This window comes from Centruroides sculpturatus, unplaced genomic scaffold, assembly GCF_000671375.1.
Source record: "Centruroides sculpturatus isolate CEXI.00-Female unplaced genomic scaffold, Cexi_2.0 scaffold800, whole genome shotgun sequence".
Lineage (NCBI taxonomy): Eukaryota > Metazoa > Arthropoda > Arachnida > Scorpiones > Buthidae > Centruroides > Centruroides sculpturatus.
The window spans coordinates 121,905-139,725 of record NW_019385047.1 but is presented as its reverse complement, the minus strand read 5'-3'; the positions used below and the strand labels follow the sequence as shown (position 1 = coordinate 139,725).

The following is a 17,821-nucleotide window of genomic DNA, read 5'->3' as shown; positions in this document are numbered from 1 at the left end:
ATAATTCTTTTCAAAATGAAAGTTTTCTTCTGTTTTTAACGGTCATCATCAGGTTTCCATGCATTGGAATGCTTGTAAGAGAACACCCATTCCAAAAATGTAAAAATTGCACATCTTGAAGATATGCGCATGCTCAATGTAGTGCTTTAAAAAATTAGTCTTCAAATTGGCCGCCTTTACTAATTTACATCAGTGTATAGACCAGTGATTCTTTTTTCAACCTTTTTTTTTCATCACGGTACACTTTTAATAATTAAAATTTGAGGCACTTTGATAAGTATTGCAGGACAACTGGTGATGTCAACAGTAATTTTTAAATGCGGTTGGTTATTTAGGTCACATTTTCTAAATGCCTTGGTAACTATCACCAGTTGCCAAGGTTACAATTTCCAAACGTGCCCTAGGAAAGTAGAACTGATTGAACTACTTGTCTAGCATCACTTATGTATGGGTATGGGCAGTGGTTGAGAATCACTGGTATAGACTATTAACTTGACATAAGATTAATTATTACTAAATTTATTATTTTTCTTATGCTGAAACACTTTAGTAAAGAACCAAAATCTTCTTTTAAATAATTTAGTCTTATAAATACTTTTTCTTTCATAATTAATACTGAAGTTAAAACTTTTGAAAGTAAAATTAAATTCTTGAATATAGTAGAGCATCGATTATCCGAATACCGATCAACCAAAACATCAGTTAACTGAAAGTGTTCCAGTCGGCAAATTTGAATTTGCATTAGTGCTGTGGCACTGCAATATTGGCTATGTCTTGTGCTACTCGAATATTATTTTTGTTGGCTTGCGTGTTTTAGCTGGCAGCACTTGCATGACCATGAGAGGGTACTTAAGGACATGCCAGTATTTGAACGAGGCTTTTTTTCCCATCGTGAGGGCGAGTTTTGCTTGTTATGTGTGGTGTTTTTCTGAGGACTGTGTGTTGTGCTGAATCGGAATGTTTTTGATACTAGATTAACTTCCAAAATATAATTTTCTCTGTTTTTATTTTTTCAATATATTTATTTTGTTTGTGCAAAATAAAGAAATGATTTATAAAGATACATTAGCCATGATTATTATTTTAAAAAAAAATTTCATTAGGCTTAACATAGACAAAAATTCAACGCAAAACAACATTTAACAGAGAAAAATTTCAACATGGGATAGGTTAATATATTTCTTCGTACATGATCAGTTATCCAAATAACCCAGTCCTGAATTGTTTCAGATAATCGATGCTCTACTGTACTTAGATGTTTAATATGTATTTTGAAAACATTATATATATTACAGTATGTCTGAAAGTTTGCTGTGCAGTGAGAAATTCATAATGAAATTAAAGTGATATGTATTGTTTTGCGTATGAGACCTGTAATTTGTCATTACAGCATTGCATACAATTTGCAGGTTTTGTACGAAATATTGTACACACGGTTTTAATGTTATTACAAATTTTTCACTGCACAATAACTTATCAGACACCTTGTATAAATTTTAATGCTGCTAATTATATAATGCTTTGCATGAATATTGTTCAGCCAATAAAACACAATTTCAGAGCAGCTAAGCTCATAATATAAGTGACTGGGTGATGAGAGAGATAGTTGGAATTAAAAAATGACATTCAATACTTTTAGCTCCTGATGCACCAAATTTTAAGTGGTATAATTTACCAGATGAAGAAGGTAAAGCAGGTGTTCTTGTCACTTGGATGCCAGCAGTAGAAGGAAGGCCTGGAAGCCATTTTTATGTACAATATAGAAGAAAAGGTAAGCTTTAATCATTATTCTAAAGTAGTAACTGTTTGTTTAATGTGTTTAGACAATATTCAAAAGTAAGTATTGATTAAATCTTTAACTTCTGAGATGTTTATAATTACAATATTAGTAAATTGCATTTCAAGAATAAAAACTATTAGTTACTGAATCCATAAAAATACATGAAGGAACACTCATCTCTCCTGGTTTCTGACATAAATTTTATGAATTATTTATTCATCAGATTTACTAAAATTTTAACAAATCTTTGGCTTAATGGAACTTACTTGGCAATAAACTTCATTGCTTTATTGTCAAATTGTATTGGTAGTGTGATTTATAGTTGTTTTAATATTTCATCTATTTTAATTTATAGCTTTCTGATGATCATTTATTAGATAGGTGTGTATTCTTTATATTAAAATTAAATCTAACAACTAAACTTGGAATGTAGATAGACTAGCAAATTATCTTGGCAGACACTTGATAAATGTTAGACAAATTCTCCATTTTATCTAGCATTAGGGATTTTTCTCTGTTTATGTGAAAATTGGGATTTATTAGGTTAATCAGTATAAGAAAATATATTATTTCTCTACATATTGTTTACAAAAAGGGAAGTTACATTCATCGTTTTTGGAGAAAAGGAAAATCAACTTCTTTTTCCTACACAGCCTTATCTGTAATTCAGATGACCATATGTCTGTTTACCCTCTTTGCACTCATCAAACATCCCGTAGAAACAGCGATTCCCTTTTATGCTATTGGTCAAATTGTACTATAGAAAGGGCGATTTTCCTGCCATTCAGGGCAGTCCTCCATAATACAAATGTATCAATACCACAGAAGGCAGTTGATAGAAATCCGACATTGCCACATAGACAGCAGACAGTCCTTGAAAATTACGACTTGCCATACAAGATGCATAACTTCATTCAAAATGGTCTCCTTTGACATATTTTAACTTTGTGTGCCTACATAAAGAAGACAGTACTCCTCCTGCTACAGAAGAAGATTACTGACCAATTTACATTGTAAGATAGTACGATTTATATTATACTTGTAAACACTCTCTCTCATGAGGATAGGATAGAAATTGTTACTTTCTCATTTAAGATTAGCTATATACGCTCGGCATAATAATACATCTAAGAATAGAGGCGTATTAGAGTTAAGTTCAATTATGCTAACTTGTATTTGATTTGGAGCAATATATATAGTATATTGTATCTATTAAATGTTAATTGTTATGTTTACTTATGATTCCATTTATTTACTAAGTTCAGACCATTCACTCGCTATGAGTTGGACTTACCCGTGACTCTCTCCACTTGCTATCGAATGGCCTCCTATTTTTTAAACTTCACATAAATGTGTGATAGGGCACAAGTATTTTTCCTATCTGGTGTCAGGAGCCTGACAGGAGATGACGGTTATACGATCATTTTGTCTCCACACCTTCTCTAACTTTCAACCCTGTGGGAAAGTCCTACAGACTTGATTGCAGATTAAGCAATAAAGAGTTTAGTTATAACTCTTTACCCCCGGTTATCCTCATACTTATATTTCATGTCCCATGAACACATTGCTGAAAAATGTAGGAAAATGTTTAATGTTTTTCTATTAATTCATGTCAGTATCAAATTGTGTTTGATGATTAAGATATGAGAAATAGTCTCTTTGGAGTAAAGAACAAAGCTACTTTATTACAAGAGCTATGTTTATCTCTTCACTTTAACAAGAACAGCTTATTTACAGAATGACATTGATCTTAATTGGATCACAAATATGAGGAAAACTACTCAGAAAGAAATATAAAACAGTTTATATTAAAAGTAATTTCAGAAAAATATAATCTTTTTTAATATCAATATATTTTGTCCATTGGGAGAAACATTTATCATACAGGCGTTAAATTACAAATAAATGTCGCTAGACTGACAAGTGCTTTCAACGATAATTATTTTTGTCTTCATCAGGTCATTAAAAACGGTTAAATTCCTTTTTTATTACAAATAACTGGCCATTCCAAGCGTATTAATGTTTTGGAATGGAAGCAACAGTAGAACATAAGATAATTTTTAAATAAAAATACGCGCGGTTATAATGCGCATGTGCTATGCGCCTCCAAATTGTGGAGCTGGATACGTTGTTTTAGATAGTTATACAAATTGATCCACAAAGGGGGCAAATTAAGTGTGGGGGTGTTGCAGGGATTTAATATGTTGGTAAGGAGGGCCTCCCAAACATATACAATATTTCTGTTATTGCAATGTCTTATTACGGCCACCTCGTCCCACAACGGGGTATGTTGGTGCTGTAACATCATTCTAGCAAGCTCAGTTTCATTCTTGCTTTCCCTGATAGAATACTGATGTTCTGAAATACGACATGACAACATTCTAGTTGTTGCGCCAATATAATGGGTGCAACCTCCCGACATATTTTCTAATGGGATAGAATAAACCCCCGATCTTTCAAGAATGGAAGTAGGATCCCTGTCATTGGACAGCAACCTCCTAAGATTTGGTTGTGAGGAAACCACATAAGTGAAGATTTCCTTGCCTTCAAAGATTGTCTCGCGACCACTTATCCCACAATTAATTTTACCTGGGAAAAAGGCAAAGAAAATGAGATTGCATTCTTGGATCTAAAAACTGTTAAATCTCGGATACCATAATGTATTCCATATTCCACAAGTTCAGCGGTGTACCTCCCTTGATCCCTGCAACAGCATACCAGCCACAACATTTCATCAATGCAGTAATCGCAGCTTTAATTAGAAGCACCTTTCTTTTATCTTCCAGTCAAGCTGCTATCGATACTGAACTTAATATCATTTGCTGTGCAGTAAATGAGGCAGGCTACAATAATGCCAAATTTATCTACATCTTAAATAATGTAAAAAGATTGCTTTTTCCTGCTACTACACTGCATCTCCCAAAAGAATCCACAATAGTCCTTCCCGCGATACTATTTTGTGGTCATGTCACTCTCCGTATTTGCTGTATTTTTAGGTGACATGCGTTTTTTTCTGCCAGTTTTTCCACGACCAAATCTCAGGAGGTTGCTGTCCAATGACAGGGATCCTACTTCCATTCTTGAAAGATCGGGGGTTTATTCTATCCCATTAGAAAATATGTCGGGAGGTTGCACCCATTATATTGGCGCAACAACTAGAATGTTGTCATGTCGTATTTCAGAACATCAGTATTCTATCAGGGAAAGCAAGAATGAAACTGAGCTTGCTAGAATGATGTTACAGCACCAACATACCCCGTTGTGGGACGAGGTGGCCGTAATAAGACATTGCAATAACAGAAATATTGTATATGTTTGGGAGGCCCTCCTTACCAACATATTAAATCCCTGCAACACCCCCACACTTAATTTGCCCCCTTTGTGGATCAATTTGTATAACTATCTAAAACAACGTATCCAGCTCCACAATTTGGAGGCGCATAGCACATGCGCATTATAACCGCGCGTATTTTTATTTAAAAATTATCTTATGTTCTACTGTTGCTTCCATTCCAAAACATTAATACGCTTGGAACGGCCAGTTATTTGTAATAAAAAAAGGAATTTAACCGTTTTTAATGACCTGATGAAGATGAAAATAATTATCGTCGTAAGTACTTGTCAGTCTAACGACATTTATTTGTAATTTAACGCCTGTATGATAAAAGTTTCTCCTATTAAATGGTCGGTGTGCTGTCCACTTCTGTATTTTGTCCAATGGTGGTCCAAAGCCATTATGTCATCTCTGAAGTTTGAATCTTGCAAAATAACAGTCTATTACTATCGCTGCTTCATTTTATGGAAATTTCTTTCCGGAAATAAATTTTTTCAGGTTTGACAATAAATAGAAATTGGATGAAGTTAAATGAGATGAATAAGTTGCATTGTCTGCAAATTGTATGTCTTCATTGATTTTTCTGATTGCAAAGACATTTCTGTGAGCAGGTACATTGTCTTGATGAAAGATATCTTATGTCTTTTTCTCTGCTAATTCAAGTCTCGTTTCTCAAACAGATTTTTATAATTGATCAAAAAGGTTAGACTAGTACTCTCCTGTTATTGCTTTATGCTTTGGAAGGTAATCTATTAATGTAATTTCTTTAGCATCCCAGAAAACCATTGGAATAACCAATGAAAATGGAACTGTCTTTTTCTTCTTTGGTGCTAAACATCCAGGTTATGTTTTGACTCTGCCTTTGTTTCTAATGTGTAGTGGTGGATCAAAGTTTTATCTGTGACAATAAGTCTGTACACAAAATCATTGTATTTTTCTTAACTGTCCTGACACTCTTGTGAAATTTACACAAAGTGGAATTTTTATTTTGTAAAAAGCACAAACTGCAACTTATTTAACCTTTGTAAAGAGGGTTAGTCAGATATGGCACTATCATGATGTAGTGGAGAATAAACGTGGGAAATTTTTAAAGAATTTTCCCATGCGTTTTTCTCATTTCCATTTCGGAAAAAAATTTTAAACGGTTACAACTAGTAAAGAAAAAATCTTTCTTTATTGTCACATAATTCCTTTTTATGTGAATTTTTTTTTCTGGTGGTAATTTTTGGCTAAAATTTTTTGCGGATATCGACGACGTTCTCCAGTGCCACGTGATCACCCTTGACAGGTATATTTATCAATCACTGCAGAGTGATTAAACAGATGTCAACAAAAAAAGTAATTTTACAAGTGTTTATACGACAGATGAAGCACTCTGCTGTCCTTAAAATTTCAGTTATACATCATTCCAAAAACTAAATCTGTGAGAAGATTGTCATTAAAGTGTGATTTTGATATTGCTGACCTGCAAGATTTATGTAAAAAGAATTAATGAATGGATCCTTAATTATTTTTACATAAATTTGAAATGTATTATAATGAACAATAGATCTCCATTGCTAGTTGACTCCATTTGACAAAATAAACAAACTGTCAAATGTGCTAAAAAGTTTAAGGAGTCTAATTGATTTATTAAATTAAATGCTTTATTATTATGATTTATGGCAGTGGTTCCCAAACTTTTCTGATTCTTAGTGTGCCCTTGCTAAATTCAGATTTTCGCAAGGTCATGCACCCTATGTCAAATTCTAACAAGTACAATTTGCGAAATAGCCAATATCTTTTTAATTAAAGAGTTAGGATGTTAAGTAAAAAATAAATAAAACACATATTTAAGGTAACAAAAAATGTAATTGAACAAATTCAATTAATTATAATTAGTGGGATGGATGAGCCTGTTGATCACTGCACATTTTCTCAAACCTTAGAATCAAAGTGGACACAGCCACACCCTCATTTCCTTCTCCATATTGATTTTCGTGCAGTGCTTAGTTTTTATCACAGCGACAAACTCAGCTTTGCACAAATAAGAATTTGCGAATGAAAGTAAGATTCTCTGGCTATACCACTGAGAAGGGATATTCATCTTTTACTGATATGCAAAATTCAGTTAATTTCATGCTGCTAAATTTTGTTTTTAACATATTGTCACAAAACAACTCAATAAGATTCTATTCTTCCTGATGAAGCACTGGCATTAAATGGATCTTGAATCCATGCAAATTTTATTGATATTATCATTTTGAAAATATTTTTCAAACCAGGTGATAAGCTGTTTTTGGCATACTTGTGGTCTTCCTCTTTAAGAAAAATATAAATTTCCTGTCGCAGTTCAAACATATGAGACAAAACATTAGTTTGAGAGAGCCATTGCTCTCTCATGATAATGTTTTGTACTTTCTTGAATAAAGATGTGTGCTTAGATCTTATATCTTACCATAGTTTTTTGAAAAATTTTGTTTTTAATGGTTGAGTTTTTATAAAGTTTACTACATATTCTAAGGCCTGGTTCAATGTAGGACTCAGATATTTTGCTTCCTTGTGAATAACACAATGGGTCCACAGTGCATCAGGATCTTTGCTTAAAAAATGTGCTTGCAATCCTCCATAACAGCCGGACATAGAACAAGCACCATCAGTACAGATACCAATGAATTTGATCCACTCCAAATTATTTTCAGATATAAAAATATCAAGGATCTTAAACATGTTGTGAGCCTTAGCACCAGCAGTGATACTTTTACAAAAGAGAAAGTCTTTTACAATGTTATTACTATCTATAAACTGTACATAGCAAATCAAGTGAGCATCATCATTATTATTATCTATGTCCTCATCCAGCTGCAACCCAAATTTCTTCCCTTTTATTTTTTCAATTAACCGAACATTGGAGGTTCTTCACTATGTGCTGTATTCTGCGACTGATGGTGTTATTGGACAAATGCACTTTTGAAAGCTGTTTCCCAGCAAACTCGCCAATCATAATGTTTACCATATCTACAGCAGCCAGTAGAATGAGTTATTTTGTGATTCTATGTGCCATCTTTATTACCAAATTAATGATTTGCAGCAGCTCTGCTAGATGTTGCATCTTATCGTATTGAATTGAAAGTAGAAGTAAAATTATGAAAACTTTATATTTTGTGGCACCCGTATGAGGGAGCCACTTTGGAAACTGCTGATTTATGGGAATTAGCATTTTAGATAATCTAAAATGCTAAATTCAATATTAGATTGAACAGAGAACAACAAATTGTTCTCTGTTTGACTATAGTCTAAAAAATGTTTAATATATCCATTAGACCCATTAAACTTTCTAGCCTATCAGATAGTAGCAAATTGTTTTTTTTCTTGTGTTATGTTATCATAAACAATATAAGTACTATATCTCATTGAGGACACAATGAACATATCAATGTTTTACCATTATACGTTTGTTTTACTTTGATAAATAATTGTATACTTGCTTACTGGAGAATTCAATAAAATTTAAAAATAAAAACCATTCAACTATCCAGCATAATTCTTTAATAACATAAAAACGTTTTCAAACTCATTAAGCGTTCATCATTAGTTATTTCTCTAATTCAAAACGGGAATTCGAAAAATTACGCAATCGAATTTCAAATAAACGGTTATGTAAAAAATTAAAATGTAACATGCTATAAACGAAATTGACGTATACAAATTTCTGTGTATTTAATAAATAATAATAAAAAAAAAATAAATATTTACCAAAGATCATCCTAAGTGCGATTATGCCTTTTATATAGATTTATGCTATTTTGAGTGGTTTTTATTTTTAAATTTTATTGTCTTACTTTGTTTTTATAGAAATGTTTTATGTTTTAGGCTTTAAAGCATGCTTAAATAAATTACAAAAATGTATTTCATTTTAGGAGAAAATCAATGGGAAAGCACACCACCCGAAGAAATTAAGGATACTACTGTTGTTAGAGGTCTAGAGTTAGGCACTTTGTATGAAATGAGGGTGGTGTCTGTCGACGGTACCTATCACGTACCTAGTAAAATAGAGGAAATTGATACGGGTGACTTAAGTAAGTATAAAAGTTGTCCAAAAAGATGTAGGTTACTAAATTAATAACTACACCATGTGACTTTTTTCATTTAGCTATTGCAGCTCCCGATTCTGCTGATAATGTGGCAACCGCTGCATGGTTTATCGGAATGATGTGTGCCATTGCTTTGTTACTATTACTCTTAATTATTGTGTGTCTCATAAAAAGAAACAGAGGAGGAAAGTATTCTGTTCACGAAAAGGAAGCTGCTCAAGGACACGATCTTGATTATCCAGACGATGGAGGTTTTAATGAATACACTAAACCGTAAGTAGACAAAATAAGTACAAAACAATCTTTTAGATTTTTAGGTAAAGAGTAAATTTTGCAAATTAGTTTCTTTAAAATTTAATTTTAATGATAAATTTTTTTATATTTCAGAAGGATAGACAACCAAAATATTCCTAGGGGAAGTAGAATGTCGTTAAGCAGTAGTTTAAAAGGTGCGGAAAGTGATACGGATAGTATGGCAGACTACGGCGAGGGAGAAACAGGACAGTTTGGAGAAGACGGTTCTTTCATAGGTCAATACGGTGCAAAAAAGAAGAAAGAAGAACCGACATCTCCATCAGCCTTAGCTACTTTTGTATGATTTCTAGTTGTCCACTAATGACAGTTTAGACATTTCATTCGTATTGATCATTTTCAGTCGGTTCTCGTTGTCATAAGGTCTTAATTAATTTTTGGTTCCATAGATTAATATGTTTAAAAGTCGACTGCCAAAGAAATTGAACTAGTAACATGACATGCTCATTAATATGTTTAAACTTTGCCTACGTTCACATTCCGTATTTTGTTATGTTATTTTTAAATCCTCCTCCTATTTTCAATTACATTTGCGCAGTATCTACGAACGGTGGTAAGATACTGAGACAAATGTTTAAAAGAAAAATTTATATAAAAAATATATATATATTTACATATACATATATATATTATATATTAAAACGATAAAAATATGAATAATTTATTTTAGATTTTCCATGAGAATGCGTAAGAAATTGCTAAGTTTGGCATAAATCTCATTCCATTTTTCTTTTATTTTTAAACATTAATCTGTTAATGGAAATTTTCAAAAAACTTACCATTAAAATAGCTGCACATTTTTTCATTCCTTGTAACTAATTTTAATGGCAGCTATGGTAATATCACAGATTGATCATCTTAATTAAGCATCCTGATGGAAAAACTAAGAAATTTTTGTTTGTACTAATATTATTTAAGTATGGTGATTCTTTGAAGTAGACTCTTTTAAATATTTTTAAAGCATACTTTAAGCATTTAGAATGTAAAAGGATCGGCATTTGGACCACTGACATTAAAAGTACAATTTCACAGACTAGACCCACACACACACACACTATACATGCCCGTACCTTCTGACGATACAAAGTACAAAGCAAAGTGAAATTTAATCACAAATTTCTAACGAGGAAAAAAACTTTTATACGAGACTTTCTATTTATCATCTTAAATTATATCTTTTTTATTATAAAAAATCATTTTGTACGTATCGAAACTTTCATGCAGTTGCGGTACGACGAACACACAGTATGACGACTACTAATAAAAAAACATTTGTTACGACAGGCAAAGGTTGATCCTGCGTGTACTGTGATTATAATTATTATTAATTTTCAATTTAAATGGTGCAGATAAATAATTGCTTAAGTGATGATTTGAATCGCCGATGATCAAAATGAATTCCGATGAAGTCGGAGTTGACTTTCGAATGCATTAAAGCGGGGTCCTCTTTCTCCAATAGTTGAAACGCTACATTAATTATAGCAATGCTAATTGTTGATATAGATAAATGTGTTGATCACATTATTTAGGTCTACTTTATTTAGAATTCACTATTATAAAATGAAAAAAAAAGTTGTATTTTTATAAATTTGTTCATTTAGATGTTTGTTTTTTATACATATTTTTATATTGGACAATTGATAAAATAGCAACAGAGAAAATATTTTAAGTTTTTAATGCTATGAGGTTGCTTATTTCATAAATATTTTTGCTATTCACTGTATATCTTCGACGTAAAGACAGTCGTAAAGTATTGTGGTTGTGTTGTTTTATTATTCCTTTATATGTACTAGAAGCACACACCTTTTTCTCTTTACTTAAACCATTGGCAAGCGTTTAGTGTCACAAAGTTTACACAGTGGCAATTGCATAAGTTTTTGTGATGCTTTAATTTATCAGTTTTGTTTTTTTGTTATACGTCCCGTTTGTCTTTGGTACGTTTCTGTGCATTGTTTACACTTCTGTGTTATGGCAAAAAAAAAACAATTGCTGTAGCTCTTTCTGAAGCACAATCGTCTCCATTTACGTAGGATAGGTTGCAAGTATATGTCTCGTCTGCAGAATGATGTGTCTCAGGTAGGCACCGTGTCCCATTGATTTCGCAAGTAAGTCTGTGTTACACGCCATTTTAGTGCTTTAAGACCAATTTGTTGTGCCGACGTTACGTTGCACGTGACCGGTACCAAAAAAAAAAAAATTATATATATATATATATACTGGCAGGACGTGGAGAAATGTTGCCTTAATTATTATTTATAAGAACTATTTTGCTACATACGATTTTAAGAAGTAAAGAGGGACGTTAAATTTTTCATTCGTTGCGTGTAATTCTCTGTATGGCATGTCTCGAACTATGCATTTTTAACATTACGTTTTGCCGTTATTTTGTACATGACTTTGAAAGTTGTATCACGAAAGGATCCACACGGTATTTTTGATGTTAGAAATTAGGTGTATACATAAAAAACGGGGGAAAACGCTATTTTATTTACATACTTTGTTGAAGATCTGAGCAATTTAGTGTGATTTTTTTTCTTATTCTTTGTATGCGATTTCAATCAGGACAATGCAAATCGAAGGAATAACAAAAGCCACTGTTGTCTTCCCAGTCGATGGTTCCTTAATTTTCATGTAAATCAAACTTTGTAATGCAAAATATGTATAAACCGATCATCTCGTAGAATATCGACCGAAAACAATTTGGTATTTGGGAGAATCAAGCTACCGGAAAATATCAATTGTACAGCATTTATACGAACAGTATTGTGTTATTTTGTATAAAATGATAAGCGATCGTTTTATCATACGAAATTTAATTAACCGTTAGAATTTCTTTGTTAAATATTGTAATTTTTTATTTTGTATTATTTTATAAGACGATTCGATGTGGTAAAAAAAAGTTTAATCTCTCATCTATTGTTTTCTTTATCGAATCGAATAAATAAATCAGCAGGGACCCAGTACGAGAGTACATCATATTTTGCTACTTGCCATGACAATGTACACTGCCAGTGTACCCTGTTGATAACAAAAGCTCCCAATAAATATTTGTCTTGGTATTTAACGAATGGACTTTTATTAATTACGGTGCCTAATGTTTGTTTTACGAGTTTCGTTGAGAAAACGTGAAAGACACAAAAAATCAAATCCAACTCTGAATATATTTGGAGAAGCTGTACATAGTTGCACATAGCTATGTACTGGTACCTGTACAGCACTTTTTATTGTTTCGCTATGTTCTGTACATAGTTAGACAATAAAGCTCTTTACTCTTCGGATTACGTTGCCGTGTATTTGCACCTACGTTTTTGGCTCAAACTTTCAGGAAAAAAATTTTACTTACAAAAAATCAACTATCTAAATGTATTACTGTATAAAGGAATTTTAGTACCGTATTTATGTTTTGACTTTTGGTACATGAAATTTTCTGTAACGGTAAGAAATTTACGATATTTACTCCTCATAGAAGGCCAAGAACTTTCTTCGATACTAGAGTTACTTTTTAAACTCGTGAGCATAAATAAAAGAATTAAAAACATAGATACGGAATTCTACCCACGTATAATGCGCCTCCTTATTTCTCCCTCACAAGTTTGGGTTAAAACGTGAGCATTACACGCGGCAAAATACGGTGATTCGTTTTACATAAAGTGCAAAATTAAAAAATAATGCTGAACTGCAATTTTTAATTTTGTAATTTAAACTAAGCCTTCCACATCTGGTCTCGATTTTAGTAGTGTCTTGTCCCTATACATCATGCTTCTCCCGATAACAATAGAGTTATACAAATTATCTAAACCCTTTCTCGAGATTACCGAAGGACGACAGTGGGAAGGTACAGGTCTGCAATTTGAAAATTATGGGTAATACCTACTGTAAGTCTACAAGCATACAAAGTATGGTTGTAGATTTCTTGAACAGTACAAATACAAGTTGTAGATTTGCTAAATACAGTACAGTATTTCAAAAATTCTCTTAAATATTTAGTGCAGAAATTAATATGCCCAGTGTTTGGTTTTAGGCGTACGCAAAATAGGCTTTTGTCTAGGACCCTGTGCTTTTAGAGATTTCAGATACACAAATACAGTATCTGTCAGTATTCGGTTTTAATTCAGTAGGGGTTCCGTATCCTACACTGTGTCGAGTATTAAATACAGTCGACCCCCCTATAACGGAAATTCCTATAACGTAGCGAAAAAATTGTAGCAACTTTCGCATAACGTACCTCCTATAACGTCGTTTCGCGACAAGATTGATAGAGTCTGGACCAATAGTGGATGAGCAGCCGAACTACTTTCCTCCGACCCTGCGCCACGCTTCGGAGCGGCTAAATTGAGTTTGCTATCGTCTGTTTAGTATTATATATAAATTATATATAAATTAGGTACTGTACATATAATTATATATTAATTATATATAAATTAGCTACTGTATATATAATTATATATTAACTTAATTTATTGTAAGTTTATTATAATTATATATATGCTTTCTGCCGCCTGGCAACACGCTACGGAGATTTTAGGCTAGTAAGTTGAGTTTATTATCGTCTGCACAGTATGTAAATTAGGTACCGTAAGTCTAATACAGCACTAATTTTATACATTTCTTGTGAAAGAAACACTTCTTATTCAACGGCCATAAAAATTATTTATATTAATGATGTCTCCAAAGGTCAAGTTATTTTTCTGCGAAAAATTCGTTATCAGAAATCGCGGCCGCCGTTTCGTGTGCTGTTCCGCGACGAAGACAAGCTTTGAACAACGGGCGTAGTCGAACGGTACACACTCGGTAAGTAATCCTATAATTTTTTGTTTATAGCATAGTTTATACGGATTATTCCCAAAAAATTATACGTGTTTTGGAAATGTTGAGTGGAATTAGTCTAGAATCGGTTAATTTTATAGAAGAAAACTTTTCGAACAGCCTTAGTCCGTAAAGTTCCCACCTATCGGGCTGCGATTGGCTCATGTATTTAATCATTCCTACAACGTAATTTTCGGTTAGCGTGGAACGTATCTAAGCGTTATAGGGGGGTCTACTGTATATGCAATACTCAAAAGTTTACGTTATATAAAGGGGATCTTGCAAATTCACACGCTTGTCTGTGTTCTCGCATAACCATTAAAACCATCACTGAACATACTATAAAAAAATCATCCAAATTTGAGAAATTGTTTGAAAATTGCACAAAATGAATTTAGAACTTGTGCGTGCAATTCATGTTCCTTTTTTTCCTGCTAAGATTTGCATTTCTAACAAATTTCTTTAAAGAACAATTTAAAAATGAAAATATCCAGCAATGAATTACGTAACGTTCCTGGCTATTTTGAGATCTTATTTGGAAAATAACTTTTATAATTCTAATTACAATATAATATAATTGTGTGTGGTGCCATCTATTATGAAATTTTGTTATAAAAAGTTTTGATATTTTTAATTACTATAAAATGGTAAAAAGCTTAATTTTGAGGGTAGGGATGAGTTTTATTTTTAAAAAAGTAAAGTTTAAATCTTAATAATGAGTAAAGTCCGACCATACTGTTGATACACACGATCGCCTTTATCTCCCTTCGACCTTTAACCATCAAGACAATAAAACCAATGCCCCTCATATGCAAGCCACCATGCCAAATTTCGTTTTTTAATCTTTACTCCATCCTAAGATATTAAGCGAAGTAGATGCCAACACACATTACGGAATTTTTTTATTATTATTTGACTTTTTGGAATCATATCAAAACGTGGAGATTTGCAAAAGAAAACTAAATTGTGTCAAATTTGACCCTCATACTATCCCTTGTTATGTATACATAACAGCCGGGAAAGTAAGTGTTCACCAACAAACTAATTTTCTTGGACTCGATCCTCTTCCCGAGTTCCCGGGTATTCTTTGCTAGTAGTTTATAAAAATGTAAACCAAAAACAGTCCCTCGTAAGATCTAAAGAAAATAACCACGCGTGAAATAATTGAAAATTACAATTTTATTCAAATTTAGAAGGATAAGTAAATATCCCGTCCAAAAGAAATTGTATTTTTGTATTTGGATTTCATTTTTTGGACATCATCCTAGCAAATTCGGCGTAATTAATCAATCCATCGTCATTGATGTCGGCGTGGCGAATCATTTCTTCGGTTTCTTCGGCCGTCAGCTTTTCGCCCAGACTCTTCATGGCGGAGCGAAGTTCGTTTGCATCGATGTAACCGTCGCCATTTTTGTCGAAGAGCCTGAAGGCTTCCATGATCTCGTCTTCGTCGACAGCTTCCTTCATCTTCTTGGCCATCAAAGTCAGGAACTCTGGAAAGTCGATGCTGCCACTTCCGTCGATGTCCACCTCTTTGATCATGTCGTGCAATTCGGCATCTGTGGGATTTTGGCCCAGAGATCTCATGACGGTGCCAAGCTCTTCGGTGGTGACGTATCCGTCGCCGTCTTTGTCGAACACAGAAAACGCCTCTCTTAATTCGGCGATCTGCTCCTCAGTTAATTCGTTGGCCATCGTTTTATATGGAAATCTAGCTAATTCGAAAAATAGGAATTTATTCATTATTACTCGATATAACGCAAATTGTTGCGAGTTACGTACTTGTTGCCTTGCGCGCACTCGTTTCAAGAGATCAGAATCCTTTTTTACAATGGCGCCAGTTGTACTTCCCATACAAATTTCTCCCATAAATATACGGCAACGAAGGCACGCATTATATTATATACACGGTAATTACGACAAAATTCGTATCTAGGATGTCAATTTTACGTGTGATTTAAAAGAAACGAAGAAAAAAATAATACATCAACTTTGCTTAACTTTCCTGGAGACATTTAAAACTGCGCATGTGGCGCCATCTGTTGTCATATTTTATTAACAAAAACGGAAGAATGACGGGGCAATTTCGGCACGACAAGAATAAGTTAAATTTTGTGTAACGAATATTGCTGTAAACTGAAAAAAGGCGTTGTTTATTGTCTACTAGAATATTACCTTACTATAGAACTGGTTAAAATCAGTTTGGAAATAAAAATTATCATAATAATAACCTGATAATAACCTTATAAAAGATAGCAATTGCCGAAGTTGCCCCCATAACAGGGGCAACATCGGCAACAGTAATGAGGCAAGATAGGCAGGTATATAAATTTGTGTTGTTGACAATGTATAAGTTAAAATTCGCTATTAAAACAAAGAAATACAAGTTCAAAGACATATATAAGTATAGAAAATGTAAACAAAAATTAATTACAAAAAAAATCAAACAGATAAAAATGAAAACATCCTAAAGCAAGTTAAAAGCAATATAAATGAATTAGTGAACTCAAATAAACAGTAGAAATGAAATATGCTTAATATCAAATTGTTTCTGCCATACACATATTGAACCAACTCATTTTCCACATCAGTACAGTCCACGTGAGCCCACAGCTCACACTTGCAGCACATAATCCACTTTCCTGAGTAGTTCCATATTGTTCATTGCAATTTAAGTATTTTCATCGTCATTTTCCGGTTCTTTAGAACTTTTCTACCCTTTTCCTTTAGTGAACTTCGAATCCGATTTCTCCAAATCCATTGCCCTTCTGAAGGTTCCTGATTTTTTTTAACATTAGCCTTGGCTTCTAGTGTGCCTTTGTATGAGGATCCAGTTATTTCTTCTGCTTGTTGTTATTTGCGGCCAAATCAAACCATAGCAAAACAGGAACAAGATCGGCAACTCTGCCGAAGATGCCGCAATAGTCACGACTCAGAAACATTAAGTAGAACACTGAGAATAAAGTACCAAACTATGATCTGGTCACGTGAATATGTTAATGTTTTATCCTTCTAACAGGAAAAATAACTTTCGTTATTATGGAATTATAAACAAACATGCCAATTCTATATAAATGGAAGCAAAATTTAAGAAATTGAATGAAACAGACAACTTATTTGATATTTCAACTACGCTTGTCGGAAAGAACAACACATCAACAAGCCTTCATTAAAACTCAACTGTCTAGCCTCTAAAGAGAATCTCCTTTTATTTTGTTTCAAAGAAAATGTAATTGACGAACTCGCCCCGTCCTCCCCTATATATTTTATTTGAAATTTTCAAGTTGCCCCACCACCTCACCCAAGTATACTTTTAACAAAGCGGGGCCTTATTTTACTATTATTTTTAATTTCGATGATAGTTTAAAAATTGGCAAGATTCTATTTACGTATTAAAAATATAAAATAACTTACCGGCGCCAAATATATCGGAAGCAGACGATAAAATGACTTGTTACCTCAGTTGCTATGGAAACGAAAGTTCGTCTGTTCATTTTAAAACTTTTTTTTTATTTA

The 17,821-nt window shown here is 33.0% G+C and overlaps 2 protein-coding genes across 8 annotated transcripts in view; one reads left to right on the top strand and one right to left on the bottom strand.

Moving 5' to 3' along the window:
* The window catches only part of LOC111633877 (neuroglian-like), a 74,659-nt gene extending 62,096 nt beyond the window's left edge, over positions 1–12,563 (top strand). For 3 of the 5 annotated variants that reach the window (XM_023378514.1, XM_023378515.1, XM_023378513.1), the window contains 4 exons: positions 1,640–1,771; positions 9,014–9,172; positions 9,247–9,460; positions 9,575–12,563. In XM_023378514.1, the coding sequence (XP_023234282.1) occupies positions 1,640–1,771; positions 9,014–9,172; positions 9,247–9,460; positions 9,575–9,785 (716 nt within the window). In that variant the 3' untranslated portion in view covers positions 9,786–12,563. The remainder of the gene's footprint in view (positions 1–1,639; positions 1,772–9,013; positions 9,173–9,246; positions 9,461–9,574) is intronic. The other 2 variants (XM_023378517.1, XM_023378516.1) reach the window with 1 other exon arrangement.
* Positions 12,564–15,466: 2,903 nt separating this feature from the next.
* LOC111633879 (calmodulin-alpha-like) lies at positions 15,467–17,821 on the bottom strand. Of its 3 annotated transcripts, none has more exons than XM_023378519.1 (2): positions 17,720–17,821; positions 15,467–16,016 (listed from the first exon to the last, which is right to left on the bottom strand). In XM_023378519.1, exons 1-2 carry the CDS (start codon positions 17,797–17,799, stop codon positions 15,551–15,553), a joined length of 546 nt encoding a protein of 181 aa, XP_023234287.1. In that variant the 5' UTR covers positions 17,800–17,821; the 3' UTR covers positions 15,467–15,550. The 3 variants fall into 3 exon arrangements, with proteins under 3 accessions (XP_023234287.1, XP_023234289.1, XP_023234290.1); XM_023378521.1 differs by having other exon boundaries at positions 15,467–16,020; positions 17,720–17,792; XM_023378522.1 differs by lacking the exon at positions 17,720–17,821 and adding an exon at positions 16,088–16,297.

Coding starts and splice junctions, on each gene's coding strand:
- LOC111633879 (XM_023378519.1), bottom strand. CDS start 17,799: ATGAACAGACGAACTTTCGTTTCCATAGCAACTGAGGTAACAAGTCAT. Junction 16,017..17,719: donor TTCCGATATATTTGGCGCCG/GTAAGTTATTTT, acceptor CGAATTAGCTAG/ATTTCCATATAAAACGATGG.